The 16,139-nt window shown below is 39.2% G+C and overlaps 1 protein-coding gene across 3 annotated transcripts in view; it reads right to left on the reverse strand.

Moving 5' to 3' along the window:
* Positions 1-676: 676 nt before the first annotated feature.
* Positions 677-16,139, reverse strand: part of LOC131435277 (E3 ubiquitin-protein ligase RNF19B-like) — a 100,293-nt gene continuing 84,830 nt past the window's right edge. For all 3 annotated transcript variants that reach the window (XM_058602984.1, XM_058602993.1, XM_058602977.1), the window contains exons 6-9: positions 3,077-3,242; positions 2,839-3,013; positions 2,470-2,776; positions 677-2,402 (exon numbers count right to left, since the gene is read on the reverse strand). In XM_058602984.1, the coding sequence (XP_058458967.1) occupies positions 1,827-2,402; positions 2,470-2,776; positions 2,839-3,013; positions 3,077-3,242 (1,224 nt within the window). In that variant the 3' untranslated portion in view covers positions 677-1,826. The remainder of the gene's footprint in view (positions 2,403-2,469; positions 2,777-2,838; positions 3,014-3,076; positions 3,243-16,139) is intronic.

Here is a 16,139-nt window from a genome sequence, read left to right on the forward strand (position 1 = left end):
TGAAGTGAATGTAGGTTCTTATTACGGAAGTCGCTTCAGAGATAAAAGTAATTACTTGGATGAACTTGATGTCATTATGAACATCACGCTACCAACATTTTGTTGAAAAAATTAGTTTTTTCCACCACAATGATTGCTTCAGTATGCGTGATAATGGTAATAGGTAAAATCAAGTGAAGTGACATGTAAGTGAAGTGAATGTGAAAGTGGAAGTGAGAACGGTAATAAGGGCCACCGTCAAGCCCACCAACCACGGAAGGGATAATCGCCCTTGTTCTGCATAACGTCGTATTGGTTTTCGATCGAATGTGGTTCGATCGAATCATAGCTACCTTTGATTTTGCTAGCGTTATGGGGAATACAAATGAAATACGAGGGAAAAAAACGATACGACGTTATTCAGAATAAGGGCGAATTTCTGAACAGGAATTGAAACCAAAGTCGAAACATTCATCGATATTTTTCTCCATTTGCTGTCAATGTTAGATTCGCCCTTCTTTGAAAAAGAGCTGATATGTATTTGACAATGATAACGCCATCAATAACGATGTATTATGTTGAAAGCTTACTTTTAGACACAACCCTTTTTTTCGTTTAGCCAAGGATTCGAATACACCGGCAGACAAAACATTAACGCTGAAGGGACTGTCATCATCATTGTTATCATAGACCACAATTCAATCCAAGAGCATGCTTGTATTATTATATCACTTATGAATTCATTTAATTTGGGTTTCCAAAGTCTGTCCCAGTCTGTGTTCACTGTTCGGTTGTCAACATTTCTCGTCCGATATCGGAGAAGTATAAAAAGGAAAATAAAAAAACAAACGTACAAAGTTAAACTCATTATCTTATTCTCGGTAAATTTCAGCATTCAACATGCTTTGATTCCAACAAATATGTGCGCTTCAGAGCGCGCTTTAACAGTATTTTGCTACGTTCCATTTTAAGCTATTGAATAAATGAGGAGGAGCTTTCCTTTAGTTTTCGATTCAAGTCCTCACTAGGAATAATGCATCAGTTATGTTGGATTTGCTTGCATGCGGTATAGAAAATACACTAGTTTCTTCTTTTCATGTATTTTTGGCCTACGAGGGTATACATTTGAGAAGTTAGTTCTGTCTTCTGTTATCATAGAAATTACGTACAAATTCATTTATTTCGGATCATTACTTCGTAACGTAAATTCATATCAACCAGTGCACGTCCTGGTGCTTGTACGTTTTATATCCTTTTGTTTTTTTTGTTTGTTTTGTTGTCTACTAGCAGTCTTATTTATTAAACGTTTTTTTTCGATAACTAATGTCTGCTTCTAATTTTTTTTTGTTGTAAATGTTATCAGTTGCCCTCATAAATACAAGTTCTGTTTTGTAAGTATACTAACTCGTTTGTTGTCAGCGTATAATCACATTGCCATTTGCAATGAACTCCCCTTTCTACTGATTATCGGATCGTCTCCAATATGTTATGTATTTTTCAGTTACTTCTAAAATGTGGCGATGAGTTTCAGAAACACACTTACTTCAGTCACATGCGAACAATTTTGAAAAGATCTTTCTTTCCATACCATGAAAAATTGAAATTCTGAACACAAAAATGAACGTCGATATGGACAAGAATCTAAGTGGCTAATTTTTGGTACTTGTGTTCGCATGAGCGTTGACGTTGATTTGATTGTACTTGTAGTACGCAGTCGTCAGTCGCAGTATGAACATACATATATGAGGAAATGGTTAAAAACTAGCTAGGGTACATGAAGCTAGCATAACCTACAAATGGCCAACTCATCGGCGTTGCATTGTTTCACGCAACGTTGCTTTTACTTATTATGTTTGAGTAAAATCTCCCTGTTGAGGGTCTCCATGACCAACAGCAGGTCCGGTTTGTGCGAAAAATAGATTCCTTAGAATATGGGTTCTCGATTTAGGTTCTCGCCTTATTTCATCCAGCTTCGGTGATGTTTGTTGTTCTAGGTTTGCTATCGGTGGTTGTGGCTTGGGCGCCGGTGTTACCGAGGAAGAAGGTTGCTGCTGTTGCTGCTGCTGCTGCTGATCCTGTTCCTCTAGTTCCTGCTCAAGACTTACGTTTTCCGGAATATTATACGAACCTGAGTTACTTTCCATCGAAAGAGTCCTGTGCTGATGTACCACCGATCCCAACTTCGGAATACGTGTGCCAAATGCGTTGATTCGTTGATGCTTGGTGGCCGGAGCGACCGTGTTTCCCGTAGTGCTGGTAGCTCCCGCTGGATTAGTACCGACGGCACTGTGACTATGATGACTGGTACTGGTAGTGTTGTGCGATGAGGAAAGACTGGTCGAATCGAAATCGTCCCTAAATGACCGTTCCGAACTGCGGAACGACCGCCCACTGCCCAGACTTGCCTTGTCCGCTGCTGTGTCCTGAACACAAGCAATTTACGGAATGATAAATCGGTTTCTAACACTTAACACATTCATTACGGCTTACCTGATCCAACGGGACTGTGTACCAGATATCACAGGAGTCTTTTTTGTTGCCACCATCAACGCTACGTCCGTCGATCACGTAACAAACTGTGTTATCGAACCGTACCCGTTCCGAGGCCCCATCTTCGGATGCACTGAAACACGCCGAATCCGTTGTCATCTGGTGAGCCCGATAGCTGAGAATGGACCCTGCCAGGGCTTTTGTCGAGGCGGTGTCGTTCAGTGTGTTTCCGGATTTTTCACTAACACACGTTACAGCGGATGCCGTTTCCGAAGTGCTTATGTCAGCCTGTACTTCCAGACGATGGCTGCAATAGAATATGCCAGCTTGTACCATTTAGTCTCAACCGATAAAAGCACCGTTACCTACCCAGTTATACTACCCGCTAGGGCGGTTGTCGATTCTCGGGTGGAAGGATTTGTCGTTATGCCGAAATTGGAATGCTGACTGCTCACTCCCAGATGGCTGCCACTGGCCACACTAAGGCTAACCTCGCCTATACTGGTGGCTCCGATTCGGGACACAGCGTCCACACTGGTTGCATCTGCAAAGCGGGGGGGAAAAATCAATCAGCTGACAGGTAAACGAGAGCTCCGCATAGACTCACCATGATTTCGTGAACCGTTGTCCTCTTCTTCGTCAAACTCAAACTTTGTTCCCTCGCCACAGCCAGCGCGGCACAGGGAAACGGGTACTACTCCGTACACGTAGAATAGCAAAATGGGAACTCCGATGGCGACAGCTAGTCCGGCCAGTACTGGGGACACTATAACCTATAATTCGTTGAAGAGAGAACGAAAAAAAAATTATTACGTGAAAAAGTTGTTAGAATTAGATCTGCTCATGAATAATTTATTTAATGTGTAATCTGACGAACTTTGTCCAGCGGGATATGAGTTTTAACATGATTTATCGCATTCACTGCTCACAACACCGGGGGGGAATAGGAACAGAACGAGCCCTTTGCATCGTAGCTACCGAGTAATGAACCGTGAACCTATATGGAATGTTGTCAAGATGCTGCTTATTACTTATGCTTCAGTGGGAACTCAATTAAGTACATGTACATTCTCCGATGAAGTGGGTAAGTGATAAATAGGTCATCCTTGGGCTAGATCTCAGAGATTTCAGTTTCAACAAATTTTGCGATGTGTCATGTTCGGATTTAGCAGCACTCTTTCAGATTTTAATGAAACATTCTGGCCATGCAGAATTTATCACCAAAAGCCACTTTACGTAGTCTACTTTTCCAAAATCGATCTAGACTGTCTCTTGAAAAAGGACAAAGTCAAAATGAGACAAATCCTATTGAAATGTGTTGTACTACGCTGAAGTCTTTTTTCTCGTACACTGCCTTAAATCAACACTTTTTTTAATATGTATTTTCAAAGACTGTCCCAGAAAGTATGGACGCACTTTGATTTCGCTGTAAATAATTCACAAGTGTTAGATATTCAAATTTTATTCCATACAAGGTGAGATGAAAAAACTGCAACCAACTTCAGACTGCTGCCATTTCTAAACCGCTCGTCCCACAGCTGTCAGATTTATTCTAGTGACAGCTCATTATATTATTTACAAGCGCACAAAAGCATTTTGGTGGGAATTTTTCAGAAAAAAAGTTATTTGTGATGGAATTCAAGTGTGATAGTGTGATTGCTTTGCATTTGGCTGGAAAACCACAAGTGGCTATCGTTAGAGCCCTCCAGCATTTAAAAGTGAATAAATCTTTTGTGTCTCGTACCATCGCTCGTTACCGTGATACTGGTAGCGTAGCCCGACGTCAAGGAAGTGGACGAAAAAAAACAGCAACATCGGCAGAAATGGTTCGAAAAGTGAAGAAGCGAATTGAACGAAATCCGCGTCGCAGTGGCCGAAAAATGGCTCGTGAGCTGAACATATCGCAATATGCCATTCGGCAAATATTGAAAAATGAGCTTGGACTAAAGCCATTGAAGTTCCAAAAAGTGCAAGATCTTACTGATGCGCAAAAAAAAGTTAGACTCGAAAAAGCTAAAGAGTTGCTTCGCTTGGCCGAAAGTGGTGAACTGCCGAATTTGGTTTTCTCCGATGAGAAACCATTCGTTATCCAGCAGTTTGTAAACAAACAAAATGATCGTGTTTACTTGCCAGAGAGGTCAGCTGAAAATTTGCAACTTCGGTTGGCCACCAGAACTCAAAAGCCGGCCATGGTGATGGTGTGGGCCGCCATAACAGCCGATGGTCGCTCGCCGCTCGTATTCATCGACCGTGGGGTCAAAATAAATGCGCAAATCTATCGCGAAAATATTTTGGAGGGAGTTCTGAAGCCCTGGGCACGCAAACATTTCGGCCGCAGACCTTGGACATTCCAACAGGACTCAGCACCATCGCACTCAGCACGCGCCACCCAAGAATGGTTAAGAAATGAGGTTCCTCGCTTCATTTCCACCGCACAATGGCCACCAAAATCTCCGGATGCCAATCCGTTGGACTATTGTGCCTGGGGTATTTTGGAAAGCAAGGTTGGCACTAAAAAATACCAAAGTGTCGATCATCTCAAGCAAGCGCTTCGCCGAGAATGGGACAAAATACCGCAGAGCCACTTTCGGGCAGCGTGTGATGGTTTCATTGGCCGTTTGAAGGCCATAGTTCGTGCCAAAGGTGGCCAATTCGAGAAAAAATATAAACCGATTCTCAAATTTGATGTTATTTCCGACATTTTTTGCTTTCATTCAATAAAATTTAAAAAAAAAATGAAAAAATTATGGCGTTTTACTTTGTTGCAGTTTTTTCATCTCACCTTGTATACTGATAATATTGGACTACAACAACAGAATATTATTCTCAACATTTGTTACTTAGCCATTGTAGACTAGCTGGCGCACCTACTTGCGAACGTTCCTCATTAAATTCCGTACAGACTTCTTGGCGACAAGTTTTGACATTTTCTCCAATCTTTTTCGAATTGTTGAATGGTTTCGGCTGTCCGAGACATGTTTCCTAAGATGTGCTTTCGTTAGTGCCCAAAATTCCTCAATTGGTCGAAGTTGTGGGCAATTTGGTGGATTCATGTCTTTTGTGACAAAAGTGACGTTTTTGGTAGTATACCATCCTACCGTTGATTTCGAGTAGTGGCAAGAAGCAAGATCTGGCCAGCAGACAACAGGATCCTTGTAGCTTTGAATCATGGGTAGAAGTCGTTTTTGTAAACATTCCTCGATGTATATTTCGCTGTTCATTGAAGCAGTGGTGATGAAGGGTTTCGAAATCTTACTGCAGCTACAAATTGTTTGCCAGACCATAGCTTTCTTACCAAATTTTTCGACTTCAATCGCTGTCTCGGACTGGTTTAACACTTGTATAATATTGTGGTCCCGGCAAGGATTTGTAATCGAGTTTCACGTAGGTTTCGTCGTCCATGATCATGCAGCTCAAATTTCCAGCAAGAATAGTATTGTACAGCTTTCGAACCATCGGCCAGATCGACGCTTCTTGTTTCGGACTACGTTTTGGTTGTTTCTGCTTCTTATAGGTTCGAAGATTCAAACGTTCTTTAGCACGAAGAACATTTGACTTCGAAGTGCCCACTTTTTTGGCCACATCCCGAACTGAAACCTCCTTCTTTTGCTCGAACGCCTTCAGTATACGTTTATCCAATTAAGGTCCTCCTTTACATAAGTCTCATCGTCCATCAAAACGCACACTGCAAAAGACGCAAATACAAGTTTCGGGCCCTTGTTGCTGCTCGCTTCTTTTGTTATACACTTTGTTCCGAGATTTTCTGCTTCTTGTAGGTCTTCATGTGATTTCGCCTCTTGATATGCTAGATCATTCCGACACTCGTTCCTGCTTTTTTTGGCTAAATCACGTATTGACATTGATTTGTTCTTTATGATTAGAGATACCACTTTCTGGTCCAGTTTCGGGTTGGAAGAACCGGGTTTTCTGCCTCTTCCTGGTAGCTCATCCAAAGAATAGTGTTCCCCAAACTTATCAATGATGGTTTCAACACTGGCAGGATGAATTCCAAACCGCTTCGCCAATTTTAGCATAGTAACAGTTCGGCTGAGAAGTTCGTATCGTTTAATAGAAACACACATTTTTTTGCCAAAATTCGTTTTTATTATTCAACATAATTGCCATCAGAGGCGATACAGCGATTATAGCGATCTTCCAACTTTTCGATACCATTTTTGTAGTACGATTTGTCCTTTGCCTCAAAATAGGCCTCAGTTTCAGCGATTGCTTCTAAATTTTTTACCAGCGAGCATTCTCTTGAGGTCTGAGAACAGGAAAAAGTCACTGGGGGCCAAATCTGGAGAATACGGTGGATGAGGGAGCAATTCGAAGCCCAATTCGTTCAATTTCAGCATGGTGTTTCGTTGTTGTTTTTGATCGATTGTGAGCTCACGCGGCACCCATTTTGCACAAAGCTTTCTCATATCCAAATATTCGTGAATAATATGTCCAACACGTTCCTTTGATATCTTTAGGGTGTCAGCTATCTCGATCAACTTCACTTTACGGTCATTGAAAATCATTTTGTGGATTTTTTTCACGTTTTCATCGGTAACAGCCTCTTTTGGACGTCCACTGCGTTCATCGTCTTCGGTGCTCATATGACCAGTACGAAATTTTGCAAACCACTTACGAATTGTTGCTTCGCCCGGTGCAGAGTATGGATAACACTCATCAAGCCATTGTTTGGTATCGGCGGCACTTTTTTTCATCAAAAAGTAGTGTTTCATCAACACACGAAATTCCTTTTTTCCATTTTTTTCACAATAATAAAAGTAGCTTCACTCAAAATGCAATATCTCACAAACTAATAATCAGACCGCTGTCAAATTTATACACGTATCTTTTGAAGGTTGGTACTAACTGAAAATGGTATGGATTTAATTCTAGTGGCGCCCTCTCATAGAAACGATATGAACTTTTCAGCCGATCTGTTAATACCCTTCTCACCTAGCCATGTGTCCAGAACCTTAATTATCACTTCCTTTTCAATACGCGACATTTTGAAAACGCAAAATTTCAAACGCACAAACAAGTAAACAAACGAACGCTGACAGCCAAACGCTGTGATCTGAGTATAAAAAACCATCACAAATACATGCGTACAACACAAATGTATGTGGATAGCTTATTTTCGATACACTCCTTATTGGAGAAATTTGCAATTTAGGGTGCAATTTCGGCGACAAAGCAAGAGGAAGCATTGAGTTGTCTCGCTTCGACCTGACCACGGCGAAGCGCTACCTTAAAACCCCCGGATTATACGTTTTTTTCTATTTATGTATTTAGGGTTGTCAACACGGTGGATTTTACGTTTCCATCATAAAATTTGACATTTCTAACCAAATACCATCTTCGTAACATCCTATCATTTGAGCATTTTTTATTTTGTTTACAGTGAATTTACCTTAGCAATAAAATAGAATTGAATCGTGAACTATTTCGTGCAATGATCTATTGCGATTTTCGTCGTGGATTATCAAGACAAGAGTGAATTGAATTCGTTCTACCAGTTTTTTACAGTCGCATAGGATACTATACTGCCAAAAGTAAGTTGATAGAAGAACTTAGTACGACTTTTGGCAGTATAGCACCATCCTAGGCGACTGTAAAAAAACTGTTAGAAAGAATTTATTCGTAGTCGTAGTTCGCTTGCCGATGAATTCAAGGAAGGTCGTCCATAATCAGTTGTTCTTTCAGAAAACATTGATGCTGTGTAAAAACTCGGATAATGGAGTATGTGACATACCGTAGTCGTGAAAACAATTTGTTCACGTAGGATAATTTGACAATCGCCCAAAAAAGACTCGTGTCGATTGGTGCAAAGCAATACTGAAAAAAAAATCAATCGTGCTGCTTCAAATTTGGTGTATAACATCTAACATACACAGGTGACGAAACATGGATTTACTCATATGAGCCCGCAACTAAACAGCAGTCGACTGTATGGGCGTTCCAAGAAGTACCACATTCAACAAAAGTTGTTCGCGCTCAAAGCACTACAAAGATAATGCTGGCTTGTTTTCTCGATATAAACGGTCATATCGCTACCTTTACCTTAAGAGGATCGTAAGACCGTCTGATTGATCTACCACCATTTGTTTGCCGAAAGTTTTTCGTGAAATAAGGAAAACACACGCATGACGCAAAAATCATTCTTCATCACGAATATTTGAGCACTCAAAACGTCGAATTGATGGGCCACCCGCCTTATAGTCCTAACTTGGCACCTAACGACTTCTATTTGTTCCCTTCCGTAAAGAATAAACTGCATGGAGAGCGATTCAATACTCCTGAAGAAGCTGTTGAAGCGTTCCAAATTCCACTCTTCTTGGGGGTACCTCAAGAAGAGTGGAAAAAATGTTATGAAAATTAGTTCAAGGATATGCTAAATTGTGTATTGATCATCTAGGGGAATATTTTGAAAAAAAAATCCTTCTTAATCCACCTAGTGGTGTGATAATGCCTTTCTCTTCTTTCATAACAGTCTCATGAAAATATGTTTCATACTTTTACTAAATAATTTTGGATACTAATTTTGTCACCAATTGATTCAGATTGATTCGAGTAGTTCACAAAAGCATGCTTCAGTGTTTATGTCACACAGTCAGCATCATTTTTCCAAACTAGTGGTTGACATTTACGTTGCCTATTTGTAATCAGTGATGCTAATCTAAAAAAAGCCTTCTTAGTCCACTTAGTGGAATTTTCATATATCTTGAAAAATCACCATAGGGGGGGAGTACATGAAATTTTCGAAATCGAAAAAAAAATTTTGATGTCAAAAGGCTTAGAATTGCATGAAATGTCGAGATTTAGTGTCATCTCGAAAGTTGATTTTTTCAAAAAAAAAAAATTTTTTTGAGATGACACTAAATTTCGATGTTTCATGCAGTTTTAAGAGTTTCGGCATCAAAAAAAAATTTCGATTTTGGAAATTTCATGTACTCCCCCCTATGGTGCTTTTTCAAGATCGAAAATTGTCAAACCTTTACCACCGGGCAGCACCCCTTACGCATGTCCGATTTAGCTCAAAATTTGCATGAAGGCTTTTTTAGAGATGCTTGAACTTTTGAGCACTAGCGCTTTACGAAATTAGAGGTGATCCCAAAATTTTGGCACCCTTATATATATAAGAGCGGTAAAAATCAATGTGTTTTGTCGGTTACGTCACTTATTTCCATCATATATCTGGAACCAAAAGTCACAACCATTTGATCTTCGAACTTGATCAATGGCTCGACAGTAGCTTTCAAACGAGCCCAAGTTTGTTAAAATCGGTTCAGCCATCTCTGAGAAAATTGAGCGCGTTCAAATACAACGCTTTTTGTCGGTTACGTCACTTATACAATCATATCTCCGGAACCAAAAGTCACAGCCATTTGATCTTCGAACTTGATCAATGGCCCGACAGTCGCTTTCAAACGAGCCCAAGTTTGTTAAAATCGGTTCAGCCATCTCTGAGAAAATTGAGCGCGTTCAAATATCTTCGAAAAGTGCACACACATACATACACACATACACACATACACACACACACACACACATACATACACACACACAGACATTTTCCGATCTCGTCGAACTGAGTCGAATGGTATATAACACTATGGGTCTCCGAGGCTCCGTTCGAAAGTCGGTTTTTCCAGCAATTTTAATACCTTTCTATAGAGAAAGGCAAAAAACAATAAAACCATTTTCGCTCTAATATTATACTGTTCTCATTTTTAGGCTGAATACATAAATAAGAACTTTCGTAATGGGTTAAACCATGCAAGCAAATTAGTATTCCTTTACAGTGATATAGATATTAAAAAGATTGAAAATAATAAAATGTGCTCAATCGAATTTTAAACCCCGCGATTAGATTGGTTCGAAGTTCAGACATAAGGACATTCCATTTATGATTTATCAAAACCACAAATTCACAGGATTCGTTCTTGGGTTGCTGTCAAACATGCCAACTACTGGTGCAGCTTGCAAACTTGCGCTCAGACAACAGCATTTTTACCAGATTTGAGTCTGAAAATGTTCAAATGTGTATTGCATTTTTCCAAGCATCATTTTCTGGAATTTCAAACTCAACCATCACATGCTGAGTACTATTTTTGTGATTTGTGTAAGTGCGATTGCGTACACACTTAAAAAAAATCCCTGTGATTTTACATCTTATTAGATGCACATGAATGGAGCGTCACAGTTCACGCAAATTCACGTGGAAGAACATTTAATATTGTGTCTACAACTCCAAAACATGAAATTCGTTGAAACCGCCGCGACTTGAACCGAGAATCATTGAATCGCAAGTACGTCTGTTAATCGACTGAGCCACAGAAGCATACATCTGTTCGGTTGGTAAATGGTGCATTTAAATTCATACAGTCGTACCTACTAGCAGAATGCAAGTTACAGTAGAGAACCAGTAAAATTCAATCTAATCTAACATTAAGTCATTACAACACGGAAAGACCGAAATCAGCATTTTGGCGAAAAAAATAGTTGATTTTCTGATTTTTGTTAGTTATTTTTTGAGACAACTAAAAAAATCTTACTTTTGCTAATTTAGACTTTTTAATTCTAGTTCCCTCAATAATAATAAAATATTGGTTGAAATGGCTATTTTTTAGTTGAATTCACCAATTACACGTGCTGTCATTACTTAGCTAAGGCACACTTCATTTCCATTCAACTAATTTTTTAGTTGAATTAGAGAAATAAAACGTTGTTTTCAACCAACATAAATGGTTGAATTGGTTTCTGCAATTTGCAACTATAAGGCGCTCTGTCACCGAAAAAACGTTAACACCGTAATGACTAGCCACTAGATGGCACACTACTATCGAAAAAAATTTCAGTCGCGGTTGTCTTTTCTGTATTGGCAGGTATAAATACGATGTTGTATTGGAGAAATAAAACTTCTTTTTGAAAATTTTTCTTCTAAATCGCTGCTTTCTTCATTCGACTTCGCGAAATCGACTCTTTCACTGAAAACTTTGAGCACTCGGAAAACAAAAACCGAATATAAGTAGTACACCGGACGGCGTAGCCCGGAAGGTTGGAAGATACAAAAAACATCATTTGACATATACAATTAGAGTGCAACATTCGAGACTGACTTCACTGTTCCGCGTAAAAACATTATTACGCACAATCGCTTCAAATGCGCACAATCGCTTCAAATGCGCACAAATTCTGAATAAATACACTTTCCACTAAGAGTTTACGTCATTTTTACATGTCGGTTCAGAAATTAATATATGGATATATCGTAACACATGCGAAAAACATCAAAACAATTTGCAAGCAGTTTCAACAAGGCTGCTCTTTTTAGCTTTTTGAGGGATTGTTATGCTTTGACACTTCTCATGAGTTTTTGGCTAATAAACTTGTCATTAAGACCAATTTCATTTTTGTTTTCTTTGTGCTGTCCTTCAGTAATGATGGTGATAGATAAATAGAAACAAATTTTCTGATTTTAATAACAAAATTAGTTGTCAATGAGAATTTCGTGTTGGATTGAAATATTGCTGGTTTGTGTCCAGGATAATCGCCAACTAAAGACATTCTCTAAAAATAAGAGTTTTTTTCAGCAAAGTAAATTCTCAATTTTAACTAATTTTTTAATTATTTTGGAAATTCTGTTGTTAAAATCAACTAATTCAAAAATAGTAATACGAATTAGGCGCAGAGCTAATTTCGGTCGTTCCTGCAGAACGTTCAGCATCCTTTCGTGGATGCAGAACGATTTATTTCATTTTGTTTTGTGCTGTTTTCCCACCTCACCCAACTTCACATTTCTTTCCTTCCATGTTACTGTTAATTCTTCTCGTTCCATCAGGACAATGATGAGAAGCCAAGGCAAGGCCCGAATCTACAAATAACAACTAGGGGAACGTGCCATTTGAGCCAATTAGTTCGGATTCCTCCAGAACTGAACAGGTGAAATAGTGCTGAAATTGTGTGTGATACTGCACACAAGCCGAGTGAAATTCAACTTCCCAACCTTCTCTCGTTTATCGTTTATAGCTCGCCAGTTTTGAGTTCAAGACTGCTGTAACACATGGATCAATAAGTCCCGAGACTAACAATGGAAACAACATTTTTTTTGCAATTTTTTTTTAATTGATCAACATAATCACCTTTTAGGGTGAAACAATGGTTCCAACGTTTTTCCAATTTTTCAACACCATGTTTATAAAAAAATTTATCTTCCGCTTCAAAATAAGCTTCAGTTTCAGCGATGACCTCCTCATTTGAGCCAAATCTCTTTTTCCCTGGGAGCATTTTTTTAAGATCAGCAAAGAGCCAGTAGTCACTGGGGGCTAAATCTGGCGAGTATGGGGGGTGGGGAAGCAGATCAAAGCCCGATTCGTTCAATTTCTGAATCATCGACTCGTTGCTGTTTTTGTTCCATCGAAAGCAATCGCGGCAACCACTTGGAAAAAACCTTTTTCATGCTCAATTTTTCATGAAGGATAGTAAATACACTTCCATATGATGTTTGTGTCATCTCAGCAATCTCACGGAGCTTCACTTTACGATATTTCATTATAATTTTTGTCACTTCACTCACATTTTCCGGTGTAACGGCTTCCACAGGTCTACCCGAGCGTTCCGCGTCATTTGTGTCGGTACGACCACGTTTAAACTTGGCGAACCACTGACAAATCGTTGCTTTTGATGGACAAGAGTCCGGATAACATTTTTCAATCCATTGTTTCGCTTGCACGGTGTTTTTACCCATTAAAAAAACAATGTTTTATCAAAACACGAGACTCGGTTTTTTCCATTTTTTAAACAAACTGCAAAACGACTTTACTCCAACCTCGATGACTCAGCTGTTTTTGGTCGGATCGACTTAAAATTTTGACCCGTTTCAAGCAAAGGTTAGTACTCTAGAAAGACGTGGTTACTGGTTTACTACGAGCGCCATCTCTGCTTTAGTCTCGGGACTTATTGATCCATGTGTTATGTCTTAATACATACCCCAAAATAGTATTTTATTCCAATCACACGTACATTGCAACAGATATGCGTACTGCCAAACATCACAATAATTGCACTGATCGAGTATCGAGCAATGAGATTGTAGAGGACTCTTGTCCTATCGCATGCAATAGTTCAAAACATGATATTTATTTATTTATTTATGCATTCATTATTACGATGCATGGTCTCTACACCGTGTATTCAACCGTTTGCGATGATGTTCAGACAGTCAGCAGCAGGGCTGTGCATTCCGCCAACTTGCATCGTCGTTTGTCGAGTGGTTTGTTATCCACTTTAGACGATCCTACGTACGAGTGCTACAGAAGTGCACGGTGATAAATACCGACTGCATACAGATGGGGAATTGTTCATCGGAGCCTTTTTGAAAACGGAAACTCAACAAAATAGCTTATTAGTGCAATAGTCGTGCACACAGGCGCAAGCCATTTCAGTTTAGCGTTTTGTTTTGTCTTGTTTCAGCCGTTTTTTTGAAGTGCCATGATTACCGTAGTGTAACCGTACTCAGAAGGAGGGAAAAAATGATACATAACATGAGAATACTATTGAATAGTGAACACCCATTCATTCTCACGTGTGTTTTTGTCCTGTTTAAATATAAGTTTCGATAGCAATGGTGTCGGTGGTGATTCATTTTTTGAAGTTTGCATGAAATCTTCAAAATTAAAAACTAAACATTTTGCCTTGTGCATGGATATTTGTCTGATAAATTCTGATAAATTTTTAGGCTCAACAGGAACCAAAAAAATGGCTTTCGAAGCGAAAACTGAACCAGTCTAACGTACACCCATTAATGAATGGTCTCCGGATGAGCATCACCTATTGCGAACCAACAGCAAGGATCAGGGTCAAATACGATGCAATATTCATATTTATATTGCTATGCTTCTGATTTGGTTAAGTGTTGTTATGAACCCTTGTTTTTTCCAACTTCCTACCTTCCACCGCCTAGATGCCACCGTCTGCTTAACCCAACTGCTTTCCTCTTGTTACAGGCAAAGAAGCAGGAGAAAGAAGATGACATCTGTTCATGGATAAAAAAACCGGACATCGAATGAGCAGAGCAGTTTATTTCTCCTATGTCCTGTGTTATGAACTGTGTACTGGAATTGAAATGGGATCAAGAGAATTTTCATTACTCAACGCTCAATCTCAAATATTCCGTTATGTTTGGTGATATTCAATCAAGAAATATTCATTTAAAAACTATTATATGAAAAATGCGAGTAGTAGATTCAACCCACGCGAGTTTTCTATCCGCAATTGGGACACGACATTTCCGCTTCTCGCTCTCAGTAAAAAAACAAAAAAGGATTTACATCTTGTACGAACACGAAGATCGCTAGCCCGTCTGTTCAGGTGACCTACAGCCACCGGCAGGGTCGGTCGGGGTCTTCTTCAAGATACCTGTCTGTTCGAAAAGATGTGACGATGTGATGAGTTTTCTCCTATCCATCACCTCTTATTGTTTACTTACTCTTTCGATTAACTTGTGGTTAATAATTCAACTTGGGTTTTTCTTTAACCGTGGCATAGTTTGCGGATTAAATTTCAAAGAAAATATGAAGTTCATGAACCCAGAAAAGCCAGCAGGTCTCGAGCTGCACGCATTTGCACGAGACCAAAAGTCAAAAGGGATTTGAAAACATTACTTCTGGCCTCATGACCGGTTCTTCGTTACCACCACCGAGTGTTGCGTGCCAAATCGGACGAATCCAATTGATGGAACGAAGCGGTCTGAATTTGAATGAAATTTCCACAGTTTACTAGTTTAAATCAATCATATGGTAAAAACTTTGGTGGGGAGGACAGTGATCTAAAATTATTGTGCACCTTACACATGAGCTGACCTCAATTTCTGTTCTATTATGTTATTCTGTTCTGGTGGCTTGATTAGCGCCATTTACATCATGAACGGAACCGTGAAGCAGGAATTTCATGTGCAGGAGTGCCTTTAAAACGGTTATTGCCTTTTCTCAAAAAACATAATTGTTCTGTTCTACTTCGAGAAGATTTGGCATCTTGCCATTTATGTGTTGACATGATTTAATATAAATGTTAAAGTGGTTTGAATTGCGGAAATCTGTTAGCAATTCATCTGCAATTTGCATTTCTCATAGAGAAGAGTTGTGCAATTACTGTAAAACATACTTTTGAACGGAGAGCCGAGTGTCATACATCATTCAACTCAGTTCGTCGAGATCACAAAATACCTGTGTGTATGTGACAAATGTGATATTACTCGATTTTCTCAGAGCTGGCTGAACGAATTTTCACAAATGAAAGGTCTTCAGGTCCCATAGACCCACCATAAACAAAAAGAAAAACCTGTTTTAATCCACCTAGTGGTGTAATGATGTCTTACTCATATTACTTATATTTTCAAAAATATCACCAGAAGATTTTGTGAAGAATTTTTTTTCAATCTTGAATAAAATAAGAAACTTTCTTTCGGTATAAACTAACATAACATAACACTAACATAACCTTTTCAAATTCTAAACAGTTATGTCATGTTGATAAGAATTTTTCTTTATTTTGCATCGTCGCACTAAATGGTTCTGGAACCGGAAATCGGACCCGGATGAAATTGAACAGCAACCTATGAGACTGTAGGAACTTTTATTTGAGTCTGTTTGTGGAAATCGATCAAATCTCTAATC

This window comes from Malaya genurostris, chromosome 1 (assembly GCF_030247185.1).
Source record: "Malaya genurostris strain Urasoe2022 chromosome 1, Malgen_1.1, whole genome shotgun sequence".
Taxonomy (NCBI): Eukaryota; Metazoa; Arthropoda; class Insecta; order Diptera; family Culicidae; genus Malaya; species Malaya genurostris.